The 19836-nt window shown below is 49.2% G+C and overlaps 1 protein-coding gene across 6 annotated transcripts in view; it reads left to right on the forward strand.

The window, feature by feature from the left end:
* Positions 1-1663: 1663 nt before the first annotated feature.
* fcho1 (FCH and mu domain containing endocytic adaptor 1) overlaps positions 1664-19836 on the forward strand; it is a 42252-nt gene continuing 24079 nt past the window's right edge. For 4 of the 6 annotated variants that reach the window (XM_030372771.1, XM_030372773.1, XM_030372776.1 and 1 more), the window contains exons 1-4: positions 1664-1782; positions 8571-8624; positions 15144-15235; positions 18780-18854. In XM_030372771.1, coding sequence (XP_030228631.1) covers positions 8598-8624; positions 15144-15235; positions 18780-18854 — 194 coding nt within the window. In that variant the 5' untranslated portion in view covers positions 1664-1782; positions 8571-8597. Of the gene's footprint in view, positions 1783-6549; positions 6717-6790; positions 6918-8570; positions 8625-15143; positions 15236-18779; positions 18855-19836 lie in introns of all 6 variants that reach the window. The other 2 variants (XM_030372772.1, XM_030372774.1) reach the window with 2 other exon arrangements.

Below are 19836 nucleotides of genomic sequence, written 5' to 3' on the forward strand. Positions count from 1 at the left end.
AGGATAATAATAGCTCAGAGTAACAGGTGGCGGGATCCACACATACAATCATCCCCGCTGTTTTGATTGACATTTTATTTTATTTTGGGGAGCTGCATGTTAATTAAAGTCTTAACAGAGACCCCAATGGTTTCATCTGTTGTGCCATTCATTGGTCATAACGATGGTAAATGTCCATGTGTGTTTCTTTTACTGTCCTGCTGGTTCCTTTGGAGATGAGGGTTGAGCAGATCGTGTGTTTATGGCAACCCCCCCCCCCCCCCCCAATAATCACCTCCAATACGCAGTCTGTTACCATTCAACAAAGTGGAGGAGTAGTTATGGCATTGCCTCTGTGTGTGTGTGTGTGTGTGTGTGTGTGTGTGTGTGTGTGTGTGTGTGTGTGTGTGTGTGTGTGTGTGTGTGTGTGTGTGTGTGTGTGTGTGTGTGCGTGGTGTGTGTGCGGGGTGTGTGTGCGTAGTGTGTGTGGCTGATGGTTGAAGCAGTCTCACCTGGCCGCGTCTGTTGGGCTCTGGGCCCGGGAGGCTGCACACCTGTTGCTCGATGAGTTATCAGTATGGGCCCAAGAAATCCGTCCCAGAGGACGACACACACAAACACACACACACACACACACACACACACACACACACACACACACACACACACACACACACACACACACACACACACACACACACACACACACACACACACACACAATAGTTGTCTGATTAAAGGAGATTGTCTTATTCAACGGAGGATTGTAGATGTTCTTGCTTGGACCAATGTGTCATTGGCTGACCTCCTGGTCGGCGATGTGTTCACCTTTGGGAAATAACAACAGAGTAAAAGTAATACTCTAGGTTTGCTCTGAATTGTATAGTGTTTTCTGTGTTTCCTTAATATTGATATATCAATTAAATCTAAACAAATGATTTTTGTACAGGTATCATCCATTATTTATTGGATGATACCTGTATATTTTACTATATATTTTAGTTACCAACATGAAGCCTCCTGCTGTGCTGCCTCTGGCCTACGGCTGAACCAGTGGCGGGTAACCCGTTAGGGGCCTGGAGGCTCATGAAGTACTAAAGGACCAACCCTCCCTGGAGACAGAAAACATCACATTGTTTTGGTTAATGGAAATAGCTTCTGGCGATGGCAGCAACAAGTGGTGAACATTCTCAGGTCCGCCTCCTGTGTTGATTGTAAATAGCGCCACTGTACGCCTGATTACATATCAAGTGTTTGCATTCGTTTTTTATTGGGTATTTTGTTGATGCAATTTAAAATATTTGAACTGATATGTATATATATAATGATTTCAGGCCGATCATTTTAAGATTGCTATTTTACATGGTTCATTGAGCAATAAGATATATATTTTAGCAATAATAAGTGTACATTTAATTTATGAAATCTATATATTAAATTATCCATTCATCTAAATTATTAATTAATATCTTTATTTGAAAAACAGAAGACATGCAGAAACCTCGTACCTGCCAATCATACATTATTTATTAATTTTTCTATGGTTATAAACTTAAAAGACAAATATCCAATGATAACTCGGTATATTTTATAAGGCCCGCCTACAAATGGTTGCTATGCCTACAACAAATGTCTGCCTGAGTGAAAAACTCACAAGCCAATCAGGATCAAGGTGGGTGGGAGTTTGCGCGCTGAACACCGCCGGGTAAAACTCACTCTGATCAAAGCTCTCAGCGGGCTGCTGCTGGACGGAGGGACAGAAGGGGACATGTGTTATAAAGGTCTTCACCAATACGGATTCAGGTAATTATTGATCTTTATTGATATATTCTACTGCGTGGAAATGAGTTGGAAAGTACCTCGAGGGACTGCGCCAACACGCCGACTAGTCCTGCATGACAGGGACCATGTTACCCCTGTTCCTCATGTTACTCATGTACTCATGTTACTCACGTTAATTCATGTCCATCCACGTTACCAATGTTATTCCTGCTACCGCACTTCACCCTCCACAGAGACCACAGGGCAGGGATGTGATCGATGTGAGAAACGTCCTTATAGTTAAATGAAGGATGAACCGAGGAAATCTCCTATAGATCTAGTCCTCTACAAAGCGCGTCATCATCCTAATGTTTAATAAATGTCTATAATAGATGTCGCCTGCTTGCTCAGCTTTGATAAACTCATCCTGAATGCGATGAAGAGTTAGGCGACTCATCATCTAATGAATGGCCAGTTGGCCATAGCATATGTGGTCATTTCGCCAACATGTTGTGATGAATCGTTTTGAGTTGTAACGTCACACCTCTTTAACTAATGGATGTCATTTCTTTAAGCATCTAAAGTTTCAAATGAAGAATATGTCTTCATGCTGGGACGTTTGAAAAGAGTTTCTGACTCCTAGTTCTGTGATCCAAGGACGATGGCAGCATTAGGCTGTACTGGGTCATTATTCTGTTATTTAAGCTTCACTAATGTCTTTATTCTGTATACAATGCAACTTGTGTATGTTTATACAGTGAGATCGTAAGGATGATGTATTAAATTCTGCCCTGAAGTCTGTTAACTCAGCCACTCTTGTAGGAATCCCGTTTGAAATGATAGGAGTGTCCTAAAGGTGGGCATATTAATAGTCAGTATCAGCTGTAGCATTTAATAGGACTTAAAGTTATTGGGTCCTTTTGTCCCCGAGACCAGAATTGGAATTAAGATTTCAGTGCTACTTTGTGAATGCAAATCCTTATCTGAGATTAACTGGATACTTATTTTATTTTCTAATCATTTTCATATTCAGATGCTGCTAAATCAGATTTCTGACTTATTGACTGGTGAATGTGAACTCTGAGTGCCTGGTCTGAAAGCCTTCAGGCCGCTCATTATTGTTCTCTCAATTGATGAAAGCATATTCTAGTTACTACTATTCTAGCTGCTACTATAGTCCTCTCCAAACTTTTTGGATCAACAGCTTTATTTGTGGTTACATTTCAGGAACTTTCATTATGATTCTCTTTTATTTGTATTTGTGTTTATTTATATGTTGTCAAACTGATATTGTTAGATTTATCCAAACTCAGTTGTGAGCAATGATAGGACGTAACCAAGAATATTGCCAAAAAGATGTTGATTAAATGATTGTCCCCCTCTAATTAATTAAGTGTTTGCATGTTGTCGGAAGATTGTCATCCACTGATGCCTGAGCTATCCTGCTGTCTCTGTTGTAATCACCGTCTGTGAGCTGCTGAAGCCAAAGCTGTAGCTTTGATATTTCTTGGCTGGTTTTCCTTCTATCCGTTCTGTAATGTGATACTATAAGGACACAGGTTAGTTTCAAAAGCTGCTTAGAGAAGATTGATACCGTCTGTCAGAGATTTATTTCTAGGAGTCAGAGTTGCTTTCCTTTTACTTACCAAACATATTGCACAAGTCCTCAAAGATCTTTTACCAAACTCACGACAATTTGTAGTCCTTCCCACTAAATAAGAAGTGAGAGAAAGCAGTTCACTGTAATATGCGATGCAGTTGCAAACCATCCCTTTTTCTAAGATAGTCAATGCATTGACATTTCAGTCCTGACCCTGCAGTACAATATTCCTTGCTTCTCCGACCCAGAGTCAAGTTTTCGGCTCAGTTGATAAGATCATCAGTTTGGGTTCAATGGAGATTGAACAACTGTAAAGCAAAACTATACTTAAATGTATCAAGTATATCTCCTAGCGCCTGCGTTTCATATGCTGGTTGAGCAATGCTGCATGATGGCATGGGGTGCTGGTGATTGTGCTTGTTAAGATAATTTTAGACTTAATAGACCAAGCACTGGCTCTAAATGCTGGCTGTCAACTTCATCTCGCATAGCTACCGGGGTCTTCCTGTCCAGAGCACAGTAATACAGTAATACAGTAATACAACCTTAATCATCAGCACATGTGTGTTCAAGACTAGAGGAGGCTGAGCTGATTGCGTTCACTTGAGTTACTTTAGTATTTTGCGCTTCCAGGACCTTAATGAGCCGACCTCAGCCATAGGGAAGAGGAAGGGGCGCTGACGGGGATGGTGACAGAAGTGCAGGCAGGTGCATTAGTTTAGCAGTCTCAACTCTCCCCCAGCTGGGCCTCCGATACCTGCCTCTCTCTGAACCCCGGGATCCTCTTCCCTCCGCCCTGGTTCTGATCCACCCCCAACCCCCGCTCCTCTGGCCCCTCCTGGCTCCCCCAGGCAGCCTGGTATGGTGCCATTGGCAGATATTAATTATAGATGGCGAGGCCCTCTGCTATATAGGCTACCCTGCTGTGGGGCCTCCCCGAGCTGGCTCTCAGAGCAGGGCGGCAGGGGCCAAGGCTGTTACATCACACAACCACCAGGGAGCTTCGCCGTAGCACGTCTGATTGCGGGGTCACTCTCTACTATGGATGAACTCTGCCCCTTGTCTCCTCGTAGAGCCGATGGGAGGGTTCCCCGAGCCCCCTCCAACCCTCACCAGCCCCCGCAGCACGCAGCCTCTGGGGCCAGTCCTGGGGCTATTTCTGGGGGACTGGTTCTGGAGATGCTGGGCATTTTGCTAGTGACAAGAGAGGTGGAGGTTTGTGAGGACGGCTGCAGCCTGTGGCAGGCCGTTTGGACAGGACTAGGGTGTCTTTGGGACTGTTGTAGATTAACTTAAAGGATCTCAGACAGGTCGGTAGACGTACGCCACAGAGCTGCTCCAGGACATCACTTCACAACCGCTGTTCTGGAGGTGTGGTGGAAGTCCTTTTATTTCAACAAGCTAGACAGATAGAAGTGGTTTGGGAAAGGAAGGCTTTAAGCAGGACATTACGATGTTTCAGCTCACAACCTTCTGGAATTAAATTTGAGCGAAAATTCTGTCTGGTCCATAAAATGATGTGTATTATGTAATTAATAATTATATCCTCGATCATTGACCTTTTTATTTTGGAACGTGTTTTAAAGAGATCGTCTCCTCCGCCCATGAGGCTCAAAACAACCACGAAATATATCAAAAAATATTTCCACATAAATGATTACATCGCACAAAAGAAACAATGGTGGACAATGAATGAATGAAGCTCAGAGCTGATGTGGAGGGCCCCGGTGCCTCATGCCTGGATGCCATCAGAGTCATGTGGTGCCCTCTCCTCCCAGTCTGTCCTCTGGCACGCTGACAGTGGCTGGACTGGACTGGACCCTGTAGTGACAGAGCGACATTGAGGCCCGGACAATGAGTGTCCCTGAGGGCTCTAAACACGCAACTCGTTCTCCCTCATTTTCCTATCTCGCTCTCTGGCCCTGCACCTTTATGCCTCTCAGCTCTTCTGCAGCTTCTGGTCTCTGCCTCTCCCTCCATTTGGAATGAGTGCAAAGGCTCATTTGCAGGTTAATTTGTTTGTGGATGTGTGTGTGTGTGGGGGGGTGAAGAAGCCATCAGGGGCCATGTTATTATGAACGTGAACATTATTATTATTATTATTTCCTCTTTATTATCTATTTATTTTTGGCGCAGTACTATTTGGATAAAGGTTGATGTGTGCAGAGTGAATGATGTTCAGAATGTCGCTGAGCCGTCCAGGAGACTGTAGAGCGGCCCGCAGCGCAATGATCTCTTCTCTGCTGTCACCTTTTATTACTCACAGTCTCGGCCCTGTGAAGGCTGCAAATGATTCAGGAAATTATCATCTTTAAAATCCTTCTTCATGTTGAGCTGCCAATAAATCCAATATCCTAGATACTAGGCATGGGTAGACTTGGGTAGTTTCCCTTACTGTATTCCCACCCTCTCCTATTCCCCTCCTGTAGAGTCGGTCCTACTCTGTCTCAGCCTCTTAGCTTCCACCATCTCAATGTCAGCGCGGCGATCTGATGAAATCATGTACGGCATCGTGGAGTAACACGGGACGGGGACCGTTTGTCACGTCGCCCACCTTGTCCTCCCGCTCTGTGTTCATCCCCCACATTTATCCTCCTTCCTCTTCACCTTCTCCCTCCCCCCTCCCTCCCTCCCTCCCCCCTCCCTCCCTCCCCCCTCCCTCCCTCCCTCCCCCCTCCCTCCCTCCCCAGAGCCAAAGACAGATGGGTCCATCCGGCCGATCAGTGGTGTGCTGCTCTGTTGTTACTTTCTGTTCATGTTTCTCTTCTCTCACTTTCATTTCCAGAGCAGTGAAGGTAGGTGGAGGTGGTGGGGGAGGGAGGGGGAGGGAGGGGGGGTAGCAGCTGGACAGAAGCACCAGATCAATGAGGGAACCCACAGATAGAGCTGAGGTCTGCACAATCACATGCAGCATCTGTTTCCTTTTACGTTGTTCCATGAACTGAGAGTTCTGTGACCAAAACAGTGTTTTCTCTCTGTCTCTCTCTTTCCTTCGTTCTTTGACGCCTCCCTGCCGTCCATGGAGACCTCCTGTGTGTTGTCGCCTTGTGACGGGGGAACGGTCACGGGGCTGCTGCAGAGAGAGTTTATCTTGGTCAACGGTTTGGGTGGCTGGTGGCATCGCCTGCCTGGGGGTTCCTGATATCAATTAACCGGCGGGCCAAGAGACGCCGGGTCGAGTCTTTCAACATTTATTCCCTTTATCACAGACGCGCTCCAGAGACCCATTCAACTCAATTTATTGACGGCCCTTTCTCGGTCCATGACTAACCCGTGGTCTTAAATGGACGTGAGGAATGCTGCAGGAATACCCGCTGCAGACCTTAGAGCGTCTGATAGGAGTGGTCCCTCTTCTGGGGCGGCTACCGGGCGCTAGGTAAGCGTTTGGCAGACGTTAAATCACTCCAAGCACCAGCTGTACGGGGACATTACCACAGCATTTTCCTGTAGCCCGTAGATTGGAGCCGGTTACTGTGTCCTTGCTTCCAAGCGGGAAGCAAGGACACAATCAGCCACAAGCTGATGTGTGGTGAGCTCTGAGCTGGGGACAGTGGCAGCGGGCCAAGCAGAGACCCAGGTGAGGCCGCCACACGTGTGTGTGTGTGTGTGTGTGTGTGTGTGTGTGTGTGTGTGTGTGTGTGTGTGTGTGTGTGTGTGTGTGTGTGTGTGTGTGTGTGTGTGTGTGTGTGTGTGTGTCCGACTCTAAAATAGGGAATCAGTACAGCAGCCAGATTGACAACATGAAGCAGGATGGACAAAGAGAGGAGAGCCTTTGTATTGTCCCAGTCTAGGGCGGTAGGGGTACACCAGCAGCTATGTTGGACCCTTCCTTTGCCCAGACTCTGCCCAATGGGCAAACCCAAAGGTCAGGAAAGGTCAACTGGTGACATTTAACCTTCCTCTTGTTCCTTGAAGTGTTTTGAGGTCAGGCATCAGACTGTCATGTTAAAACCAAAGCAAGCAAATGTCTTCAAGCAGAGGCACGATGAGTGGAGGTCCAGCTGAAATATGTCTTCTGCTACTTATCACCGGCTTCCATTATCACTTTGTCACTTCTACTGGATTGGTCAATCAATCAAGAGCTTTAATAATCCTAAGATTTTATTTGATAACTTGATAGATTCATTGTGGCTCATTTAATTCTGTCTGTGTTTATACGTGTGCTAGAAACACTAAGTCTTACATTAAGCTTGGTGGATGTTTTCATATCGATTGATGAGAGTGAATGGTTGTCCACCAGGCTGAATGGATCATCCCATACTGGCTGGACTGTGGATGGACCAGCATGGCTTTACCCGCCCAGCCAGGAGAGGGGGTGCAGCCAGCATGCCGACTGACACACGCACGCACACGCACGCACACGCACGTACATGGAAATAGGGTTGCTTTTGGGAAGCTAAATGATATGTGTGCCTTTTTAATGTGCTGCCCGCTTCCTCGAGATGTATGAGTATGAATAAATACATGTCAAAATGGTCAGCATCAGATTCTTGGGCTGCGTCTGTAGCTGGTTCTCTGAGCCCTCCAGTATGAGCTGTTTATGTAACGGGGACTTGTGGGGAAGATGTTACTCCCTTCTGGATACCCAAGCAGCTCACTCAGAGGAGCCGCATCTCAGGAACACCTCCTGACTTAACCTCCAGAGCGGATGAAACCTTTTAATAGAAAGGCAACGAGGGACCCAGCTGGCTAGTCCATGCAGTGTTTACCGCCGTGTGTTTGACAGAGAAGGTCTGCATAAGACAGATCTGAGACCCTGATGTAGACCCCCCCCCCCCCCCCCCACCAGCGCCCCTCCTCCCTCCAGGCTGTCCGTACGAGGGGGGGGTCGGTCTGGGGTCCCCTCCAGGCCTCCACCGACCTGTTCCTGGGGGTGAGGAGCAGCCTCTGGGTGTTCTCCCCGAGCCGCCTCCTGGTCTTTATTGAGCTGGGAGTCGTCTCTCTCTCTCTCTCTTTCTGGTTTTAACGGCTTTCTCTCGCCCATGTTTTTAATAAAGGGTAGTATAAAACATTTTCCTCCTCTGGCAAAAACCAACAACCTAAAACCACTTTGTTTTATGCTGATATTTCTGTTGGTTTCAGAGTGCGTGAAGGGAAATAAGATCCAGGCGCTGGTCTGGCTGGGAGGGGCTGTAGAGGTAGAGGTCGAACGAGGCCAGAGACGAGTGGGGAAGCTAGCGTCTAACAGGTCTAATGCAGGTCTCTCCCCCCTCTCTCTCTGTCTCTGTAGGCTGCTGTGAGGAATCCCTGACCCAACATGGCCTTCTTCCAGAACCACTTCTGGGTGAGTGTCACTGTGAGCCAATGAACCAGATAACCCAAAGGTGTCAGGCCTCATGGATTCACACACGTGTTATGGTTTTCATCCGATCCGCAAGCATAACAATGTGTATTTAAATAATGACAGAAAATGCGGCAAAGGCTAATTCCAAGTCACATACGCCCTGTGTATCAAGGTTCAATTCAATTCAATTCAATTCAATTTATTTATTTTTATTTATTTATTTTTTAATTAACAGGTAACATGGACGAGGGCTGGTGTACACACACACACACACACACACACACACACACACACACACACACACACACACACACACACACACACACACACACACACACACACACACACACACACACACCCCTATGTGTGTGCAGGTACTTTAGAGCTATTTCAGGTGTGCCCTAGTTCTATTTGCCCTGTCTCATCAGACTGGGGCCTTACCCCTCTACTGCCTCTCTAAACCTTCAGAATTATTTTTCTAAGCGGGATAAGGACCTAGCCTGTATGGTGGTGGTCTGGTGATAACCATTCCATTAGCTGGATCTAGTTGTTACTGGATAATACTAACTGGTTGGGGAAGAGGTCTGTCTTGCCAGGAGTCGGAGTGCTCTGTATGATTTTGTGGCTTTCCTCCTTGTTATTATGTGGGCAGCCCTGTTCTGTCATGTGTGGGGTTAGTTGAAGTGATCAGGTAAACAGAAAGTACAGGTTTGGTTTTCGAGATGAAAGCAACAAGACGAAAGGTGTTCCGTAGATAGAGGAGGCAATATGGCAGCGCTGTGTAAGAGATGTAAACCAAGCTGTTTAAATGAGAGCGTTAACATGCTCCCCCTATATAGAATGTCTCTGTGCTTCCTATATAGAAAGTCTCTGTGCTCCCTATATAGAATGTCTCTGTGCTCCCCCTATATAGAATGTCTTAGTGCTCCCCCTATATAGAATGTCTCTGTGCTCCCCCTATATAGAATGTCTCTGTGCTCCCTATATAGAATGTCTCTGTGCTCCCTATATAGAATGTCTCTGTGCTCCCCCTATATAGAATGTCTCTGTGCTTCCTATATAGAATGTCTCTGTGCTTCCTATCTATAATGTCTCTGTGTTCCCCCTTTATGGTATAGTATAGTACTGTTACTGATAACGAAGGCACGTTCTTTAAGTACCTTTTTAGGAATGGATACTAAAAGCAAACCTACAGGTCTTGGTTAAGCTCAGAACTCAAACACAAGCTTACGTCCTAGATCATAAGAGTCTTTAATCAATGTTGAACTCTCAAGAGCCTTGAACAGTATTTAAAGAAAGCATTGTTTTGTCTGATTAATTAATTAATTTTAAACCCCCACACACATTTAACATCTTAACTTCTCTACTTGTTAATTGATTCCTTCTTGTTTGCCATTCTGCGTGGGGCTCGTGGCCCCGTGAGGCCTGTGCTCTGTGGGGTGGTGACCTCGAGTCCGACGGCACCGGGCGGATGGGGCTGTTTAGTCCCTAAAGAGGCAGGGACGGTCCAGCTCACTGGTGGTTGAGGACGGTCCAGCTCACTGGTGGTTGAGGACGGTCCAGCTCACTGGTGGTGGAGGCAGGGACGGTCCAGCTCACTGGTGGTGGAGGCAGGGACGGTCCAGCTCACTGGTGGTTGAGGCAGGGACGGTCCAGCTCACTGGTGGTTGAGGACGGTCCAGCTCACTGGTGGTGGTGGCAGGGACGGTCCAGCTCACTGGTGGTGGTGGCAGGGACGGTCCAGCTCACTGGTGGTTGAGGCAGGGACGGTCCAGCTCACTGGTGGTTGAGGCAGGGACGGTCCAGCTCACTGGTGGTGGAGGAAGGTCCAGCTCACTGGTGGTTGAGGACGGTCCAGCTCACTGGTGGTGGAGGCAGGGACGGTCCAGCTCACTGGTGGTTGAGGCAGGGACTTTTGGGCCGACTCTTTATTTATTTTGATGAGCGTTGGACAGAATCGGCCCCAGAGGCAGTAGGACGGGGGGCTGGGCCCCAGAGGCAGTAGGACGGGGGGCTGGGCCCCAGAGGCAGTAGGACGGGGGGGTGCTGCTGGGCCCCAGAGGCAGTAGGCCGGGGGGCTGGGCCCCAGAGGCAGTAGGACGGGGGGCTGCCGGGTGGTGCTGGGGGCTGCTGAAGGGGGCTGCAGTCCTCCACTGGGTTGCAGCTCTCTGTGCCACCAGGCTGCTGTTAGGAGGCCACTGCCCCGTCAGCGCAGAGCGTGCTGACTCAGCCCTGACCCCCCTGGGCTGGACCTCTGAACAGGCCCCGTGCTGGAGGCCTGCGGGCACCATGCCATACAACAGGGATTAGTACCTGGAGCTCGCCGTTGTGTTTCAGATCAGGTAACCCTCATAAAGTAGTGTTTTGATGGATCAATTATTGGAAATGTATTTTCCCTAATACATTGATTTGTATTTATGCTGCAGTATAAGCAAATTGGTATAAAAACAATTATTAGGTCCTGAAACCATCCTCCTTCTCCCCATGGTGTGTGTGTGTGTGTGTGTGTGTGTGTGTGTGTGTGTGTGTGTGTGTGTGTGTGTGTGTGTGTGTGCGTGTGCGTGTGTGTGTCCGTCCCCCTGATGGGCCGAGCTAGGTCGTTTGTGTGTGTGTCCCCCCCTGATGGACCGAGCTAGGTGGTGTGTGTGTGTGTGTGTCCTCCCCTGATGGACCGAGCTAGGTGGTGTGTGTGTGTGTGTGTGTGTGTGTGTGTGTGTCCCCCCCTGATGGACCGAGCTAGGTGGTTTGTGTGTGTGTGTGTGTGTGTGTGTGTCCCCCTGATGGACCGAGCTAGGTGGTTTGTGTGTGTGTGTGTGTCCCCCTGATGGACCGAGCTGGGTGGTTTGTGTTGTGGCCCAGTGTGTGTGACGGGGGACCGCCTGACCGCTGCTCCACGGCAGAACAGGGGATATCCCCCGTCACCAGATCCTCTTTCATACAATGGCGGACCATTCAGCGAGCTGCTGGGAGCGGTGGCTGCAGCAACACCCCTCGTACTACTGCAGCCGCCCGGGACCGGTGGCAGGCCCTCCTCGGTCACCATGGCGATAAACCGAGCCGAGCAGCAGCTAAACAGAAGTAATGTTTGGTTCCCAAACACTTCATGGTGGCGCCTCGATGTTGTCCAGTCATGTCTTCCATTAGTGCCGTCAGTCGACCGCGCTGCTGCTCTGATCCCCTGAGGGAGAGTCAGCCACCTCATGATGGCCGTGGCCGAGTACTGCCAGAGGGCAACAGACAATTATGGTCATTTAGAGCAGGAGAAGAGCTGTTGGCCAGGCAGGCCTGCCCCCTGATTTCAGAGGAGCTTTGGTCGCACTCTGCGTTTAGGCTTGAGAGGGCGACTCAGGCGATCATTAATACACTTCAAGTGAGGGCAGCTAGTCTGGCTCTGACTCGGCTATTAAGAAGAATGATTCACTTGCCAAAGACTATCTGTCTGCGTGTTAATGGCTGTGGGTTTTGTGTAATAACTGTTTATTTAGCGCTGGCCTATAGTACGGCCCAGCGTGTTGGCTCGTCTGTTGTTGTGCTGCTCAGACCTCTGATGATGTCATCACTTCTACGGGCTCCTCATCACCAACATGCAGCAGGACGCTCTGAAAGGTCTCCTCTCTGCTAATGTGATTAACTTGTTAACAATTTAACAACATTAGTTGATAACAAATGTTGTTAACTCTTGTGGCTGTTGGAACATACAGAGTCATGCGTTCCCAGCCTTGAGTCCTTTGACACTTTAGTTTATTAGTAAGATGTTTGAGAATCCTTCTGAGAAATGGGTGCATGATCAGTCCTACACACACACACACACAAACACACACACACACACACACACACACACACACACACACACACACACACACACACACACACACACACACACACACACACACCTCCCATCGTGCCTCATATTGTCATGGTAATGCCTTCTGCAGAGCGAGATCTGAACGGTCATGTTAATTGTTGAAAAGGCAGAATGGGAGAGTGAATGGGATGGAGGCGGCGGCGGGGCGGGTGGGGGGGGGGGGGGGGGGATGGGTGGGTATCAGACATCGAGGATCCAAGGCCCGTTGATCCAATGTTGGCAGCCCTCTGAGAAGGAGGCCGGTGCTGAGTTGGCGGTTCATAATGCGGTTCGGTTGGATTTGGCTCCATGGACCTGCTGGCACTAAGACTCGTGTGGTTTCCTTTTGGTCTTTTTGTGTTCCCATGGAGGCTGGTCACAGTTCTAGCAAGAGGCTTCTACGCTTGGTCGACAGACGACTGTACAAAGTTAATTCCTGAATGGTTTTGTTTTCTTGTCATTTTCTTATAGCTGAACCAGAAACGACGAATTGCCGTATTAAAGTCTGCCCATGCTGTGATCTCTTTTCATTGCATAATTTTCACAATGTATGTTCAGCAGCTATCACACATTCTACTACAGGGGGACGTTTAATGGCAGTCGTGGCGTATTTCTCTGATTCACATACTGAGAAATTAAACGGGGGAGACTCAAAGAACCAATGACATGTCTCATAGAAGTCAGCTGACCTCCCTATGACTCGGACCACACTCCGCCGTCAGACGCAGCTCATGGCTGGAAGAGGGGGGCTCTAAGAATACTTTTTGTAATGAAAGTATAGATTATTATTTGAAGTCGACCTGAATGGAGCGGTCCAACCCTTGGCATTGTGGGTCAACCCTCCCATGTAAGGAGAGCATTCTTCACTAAATGGTGACCTAGTTTAAAGCGGACCAATATCACATGGTATCTCCTAATCACATCTTGGAGATTATTTGTGGGTGATATGAAGACTCCACTCACACTATTTGGTTCTGAGCCCCTAAGGGGACATGAGAACACAAGCGACTCTTTATGGAATATCGCCAGCGGTTTGAGCATGAATGAATGATGCTGTGGCGATGCATTACAGAACCACTTCCGGGTCATTGTCTACTGGTTCCTACTCTGACCCCCCGTGTGGTTAGTATTTAAAGTTCTTCAATGTGTCAAATCAAGCTATCTCTAGCTGTTGCCACTGTGAATATCACTGTTCTCAAACAGAATGCCGTTTTCTGAGATCCATCCCTTCATTAACTTCATTTTAATAATTTCTAATTCAAATTCAGCTCTAGTAGTAGAGACGTTCTCATTTGAGGGCCCTTGTGCTCCTGGGGCTGAAGCTAATGCCGCGTTTCCACTGCAGGCTGCGGTACGGTTCGGTTCGCAAAGGTGCGTTACGGATTGCGTTTCCACCGCCAAAAGTGGGCGTGACCCGGACTGAGCCGTACTCGTTTTGCCCTCGTCTTCAGTACTCCTCCGTTGGGGTACTGAGACGCCTGAAAGGGTGCCGGAAAATTCGAGCTACACACCCCCTCCGTTGATTGGTCGACGTGGGGATAAAAACAAACAGACATTAGCCTGGGTATAGCTGGGCTATACCGCCCCCTCCCTAAAGGACTGAGGCGAACCGAACCGCACCCTGCAGTGGAAACGCGGCATAAGAGCTACAGGTGTAGTTGATCTGTCAGGCCGGTATTAAATGGTGACTTTCAGCTGGGTCACACATGACTGAGGCCCGAGGCAGCAGCCTGTCCGGGCCACCAAGAATATCTGCCCCGCACTTTGCAATGCAAAGTGTGTGTGTGTGTGTGTGTGTGTGTGTCTGTGTGTGTCTGTGTCTGTGTGTGTGTATTTGCCTGTCCTTAATTGCTTTTATTGAGTTATGTGCCAGTGTGTGTGCAGCGAGGCATGCGGTAGTTTGGTCTGACTCGGTGAATCTCCGTGTCCCCAGACTCTCGCGGGGCCGTCGACCGCTCCCCTGCTACCTGCCTGTCGGCTCTCTGCCAGCAGAGTGTTTATAGCTCCCCCTGAGCAGCTGTCCGTCTCCCTGGACACACGGGGGCCCTCTGTGGGCTGGGGGCGCCCTGGAGGTCTGAGGCTGGGGGGGCCGGGCCTGGAGGTCTGAGGGGACGGGGTGTGGAGGTGTGAGAGAGGCTGAGGAGGCCGGGCCTGGAGGTGTGAGTGGACGGGGTGTGGAGGTGTGAGAGAGGCTGAGTCTTCAGTGTGACACCAGCGTCAGACATCGTCAGAACAGAAGGACGGCGCTGTCAGAATGATCCAATCACCCCAATGATCGATCTGAAGTCGAAGCAGAAGGTTCCCCATTGGTTCAGCTTGTTTAAGTTCCCCCCCACTGCCTCGCATAGACTTTTTTGTTTAGTTATATATCATAAACCTTACCTTGGGAAAACTCGGCTACATAAATCCTGAGATGTCTTGTGGATTGATTCTCTTTCAGCCTCTAAATGTCATGACCGCTGATGTTTCTGTGAGCTAAATCATTAAGCGTTGAAGACAAAGGTCATGCTGACTTGTTGTGTGACTTGAGGAATCTATAAGACAGTTTTGTATTTCTTGTGTCACTGTATCTCCACCCTGGGAAGGTAAATAAATATAACATACTGTTAAACTACAAATATTAGTAAAGGTCCATTTGTGTCTAATGCGTCCGGTGTTTTGTCTTCTTTCTACAGGGAGAGAAGAACACTGGATTTGATGTTCTTTACCACAACATGAAGCATGGCCAGCTGGCTACCAAGGAGCTGGCTGAGTTTGTTCGCGAGAGGTAAAGTTTGATTCTGTGTGATTTGAAGCAATTATGACAATATAGAACGTGCATATGAATGGCAGGCCAGTAGGTGGGGATGATGTGCACATAAATATCTCTTCAACCACAGAAGTACATCAAGAGATTATTTGGCATGAGCAGCAAGAACTATGCGCAAGACACGAGGATTAATGTAATATTCAGGATTCCTAAAGTTTAACTTAACTCACTATCTTCTGATGCCTCCTGTTCCTGTCACCTATGTGCTGAATTCACATCGGCCCTCTAGTGCACACACACAAACGCGCACAAACGCACACGCACACACTACTCCTCCGGCCTCAGTGTGTGGCGGCCTCACCTGGGTCTCTGCTTGGCCCGCTGCCACTGTCCCCAGCTCAGAGCTCACCACACATCAGCTTGTGGCTGATTGTGTCCTTGCTTCCCGCTTGGAAGCAAGGACACAGTAACCGGCTCCAATCTACGGGCTACAGGAAAATGCTGTGGTAATGTCCCCGTACAGCTGGTGCTTGGAGTGATTTAACGTCTGCCAAACGCTTACCTAGCGCCCGGTAGCCGCCCCAGAAGAGGGACCACTCCTATCAGACGCTCTAAGGTCTGCAGCGGGTATTCCTGCAGCATTCCTCACGTCCATTTAAGACCACGGGTTAGTCATGGACCGAGAAAGTGCCGTCAATAAATTGAGTTGAATGGGTCTCTGGAGCGTACACGCACACACGCGCGCACACACACACGCACACAATTCAAACACTCTGCAAAGTTTGTTATGAATAGCTGAATGCACGCAATACTTTTGATTGTACAGAACTTGATATAAGCTCTGTTATTTAAGATGGAAAGTCTCTCTAACTCGCTGCAACACACATATGAGCACAATCCCAGTCATCACAGGTTGTGCTCATATGTGAACATCCTGGTCCACCTGGAGGGTAAGGAGGAGCTGGCTGAGACCCTGCAGTGAGATGTAGTGACTCTGAGACGCACAGTGAGATGTAGTGACTCTGAGACCCTGCAGTGAGATGTAGTGACTCTGAGACCCTACAGTGAGATGTAGTGACTCTGAGACGCACAGTGAGATGTAGTGACTCTGAGACGCACAGTGAGATGTAGTGACTCTGAGACCCTGCAGTGAGATGTAGTGACTCTGAGACCCTGCAGTGAGATGTAGTGACTCTGAGACCCTGCAGTGAGATGTAGTGACTCTGAGACCCTGCAGTGAGATGTAGTGACTCTGAGACGCACAGTGAGATGTAGTGACTGAGACGCACAGTGAGATGTAGTGACTCTGAGAGGCACAGTGAGATGTAGTGACTCTGAGACCCTGCAGTGAGATGTAGTGACTCTGAGACCCTGCAGTGAGATGTAGTGACTCTGAGGCCCTGCAGTGAGATGTAGTGACTCTGAGACCCTGCAGTGAGATGAAGTGACTCTGAGACGCACAGTGAGATGTAGTGACTCTGAGACCCTGCAGTGAGATGTAGTGACTCTGAGACGCACAGTGAGATGTAGTGACTCTGAGACGCACAGTGAGATGTAGTGACTCTGAGACACACAGTGAGATGTAGTGACTCTGAGACCCTACAGTGAGATGTAGTGACTCTGAGACGCACAGTGAGATGTAGTGACTCTGAGACCCTACAGTGAGATGTAGTGACTCTGAGACGCACAGTGAGATGTAGTGACTCTGAGACACACAGTGAGATGTAGTGACTCTGAGGCCCTGCAGTGAGATGTAGTGACTCTGAGACGCACAGTGAGATGTAGTGACTCTGAGACGCACAGTGAGATGTAGTGACTCTGAGACGCACAGTGAGATGTAGTGACTCTGAGACACACAGTGAGATGTAGTGACTCTGAGGCCCTGCAGTGAGATGCAGTGACTCTGAGACACACAGTGAGATGTAGTGATTCTGAGACGCACAGTGAGATGTAGTGACTCTGAGACGCACAGTGAGATGTAGTGACTCTGAGACCCTGCAGTGAGATGTAGTGACTCTGAGGCCCTGCAGTGAGATGTAGTGACTCTGAGACGCACAGTGAGATGTAGTGACTCTGAGACCCTGCAGTGAGATGTAGTGACTCTGAGACGCACAGTGAGATGTAGTGTCTCTGAGACACACAGTGAGATGTAGTGACTCTGAGACCCTGCAGTGAGATGTAGTGACTCAGAGACCCTGCAGTGAGATGTAGTGACTCTGAGACCCTGCAGTGAGATGTAGTGACTCTGAGACGCACAGTGAGATGTAGTGACTCTGAGACGCACAGTGAGATGTAGTGACTCTGAGACGCACAGTGAGATGTAGTGACTCTGAGACGCACAGTGAGATGTAGTGACTCTGAGACGCACAGTGAGATGTAGTGACTCTGAGACCCTGCAGTGAGATGTAGTGACTCTGAGACGCACAGTGAGATGTAGTGACTCTGAGACCCTGCAGTGAGATGTAGTGACTCTGAGGCCCTGCAGTGAGATGTAGTGACTCTGAGACCCTGCAGTGAGATGTAGTGACTCTGAGACCCTGCAGTGAGATGTAGTGACTCAGAGACCCTGCAGTGAGATGTAGTGACTCTGAGACCCTGCAGTGAGATGTAGTGACTCTGAGACGCACAGTGAGATGTAGTGACTCTGAGACACACAGTGAGATGTAGTGACTCTGTGGCTGCAGTGAGATGTAGTGACTCTGAGACGCACAGTGAGATGTAGTGACTCTGAGACGCACAGTGAGATGTAGTGACTCTGAGACCCTGCAGTGAGATGTAGTGACTCTGAGACGCACAGTGAGATGTGGTGACTCTGAGACCCTACAGTGAGATGTAGTGACTCTGAGACACACAGTGAGATGTAGTGACTCTGAGACCCTGCAGTGAGATGTAGTGACTCTGAGACCCTGCAGTGAGATGTAGTGACTCTGTGGCTGCAGCATCAGAGTCTGAGTCCACGCGCGTCAGCCTTCATGTCCATTTGGCGTGACGCCACATTTCGCACGGTTGTTTGCTAAATTGTTCCTCCATTGCTGTCGCTGTCTAAAAATGTCAGATCAACATCATGACCTCCCCCATGAAGCCCATCAACTTGAGACCCAGACTGCAGCCCTTTAGTGTGGGCTCATACTGGTGAGAGTGGGTTTGGCCCAGAACACTTTCCCCCCCCCAGGCCCTACAGATGGCCACTCTAAGTTTAATGCACGGCCTCGTGGAATGGGGACGTTTGTCATTTAACCATGAATCATTGAATTGTTGACCCAATGCGGGACAGAAATCGATCCTTGTTTTGTCTGGCGGCGCCGTCTGAGGCCCCGGTGCTGCAGGGTACTGGGGGGCTACGGGGAGCAGCCCCCCAGGGTGGACTGGGCTGTGGGGTCCTGGGTTACTGGGGGAGAGCATTTAAGTCGATAGTCTGTTTAGGAGAACTCCCAAAAAATTACTGTGTGTGTGTGTGTGTGTGTGTGTGTGTGTGTGTGTGTGTGTGTGTGTGTGTGTGTGTGTGTGTGTGTGTGTGTGTGTGTGTGTGTGTGTGTGTGTGTGTGTGTGTGTGTGTGTTCAGGGCTGCTGTCGAGGAGACCTACTCCAAATCCATGTGCAAGCTGTCGAAGATGGCCAGCAGCGGGAGTCCTCAGGGGTGAGCAGAACCGAGTGCCTCACTTAATGTCCGCAGAAAGAGAGCACAAAATTCTCTGCAATAAACTGCAATTCAGCCTGTGTTGGTCTTCAAATCAGGGCCAGGGAAGCTTTCATTCATGCTGATGGGTTGTTTGTTACTTATTGAATATTCATGCATCTCTGATATTGCAGCCTCTAGATTCCAACTCCAAATATGTTATGTTCCACCATCGACAATTTAGTCCTTTTCTCTGAGGCAAAGGCTTCCTAGTTCTGAAACGCTTGGGTTTACCAAGTAGACGACAATTGTTTGTTAGTTGGTAAGTTTGTTAGTTAGTTTGTTGTATCCTCTCTTCTGTAAATGTACACGAACATGACCATGAAATGCCCCCTGGCCTGATTCAGTCCGTCTGAGGCTGGCTGTAGCGCGGTGGGGGTGGGGGGGGGGTGTGGGGGGTGTGTGTGTGTGGGGGTGTGTGTGGGGGTGTGTGTGTGTGTGGGGGTGTGTGTGTGTGGGGGGGTGTGGGGGTGTGTGTGTGGAGGGGGGTGTGTGTGGGGGGGTGTGTGTGTGGGGGTGTGTGTGTGGGGGGGGGTGTGTGTGGGGGGGTGTGTGGGGGTGTGTGTGGGGGTGTGTGTGTGGGGGGGTGTGTGGGGGGGTGTGTGGGGGTGTGTGGGTGTGTGTGTGTGGGGGGGTGTGTGTGGGGGTGTGTGTGGGGGGGTGTGTGTGGGGGGGTGTGTGTGGGGGGGTGTGTGTGTGGGGGTGGGGGACTGCACTCGCGCTGATCATGGCTGTTTCAGCCCGTCAGCGCAGCTCGGTCAGTCTTAGGCCACATTAAACCGCCCAGGGATCAAACCATGAGCCCGTACTTTGGGGGGGATTCACAGGGGTCAGACCATGAGCCCGTACTTTGGGGGGGATTCACAGGGGTCAGACCATGAGGCCGTACTTTGGGGGGGGTTCACAGGGGTCAGACCATGAGCCCGTACTTTGGGGGGGATTC

Source organism: Gadus morhua, chromosome 12 (assembly GCF_902167405.1).
Source record: "Gadus morhua chromosome 12, gadMor3.0, whole genome shotgun sequence".
NCBI classification, from domain to species: Eukaryota; Metazoa; Chordata; class Actinopteri; order Gadiformes; family Gadidae; genus Gadus; species Gadus morhua.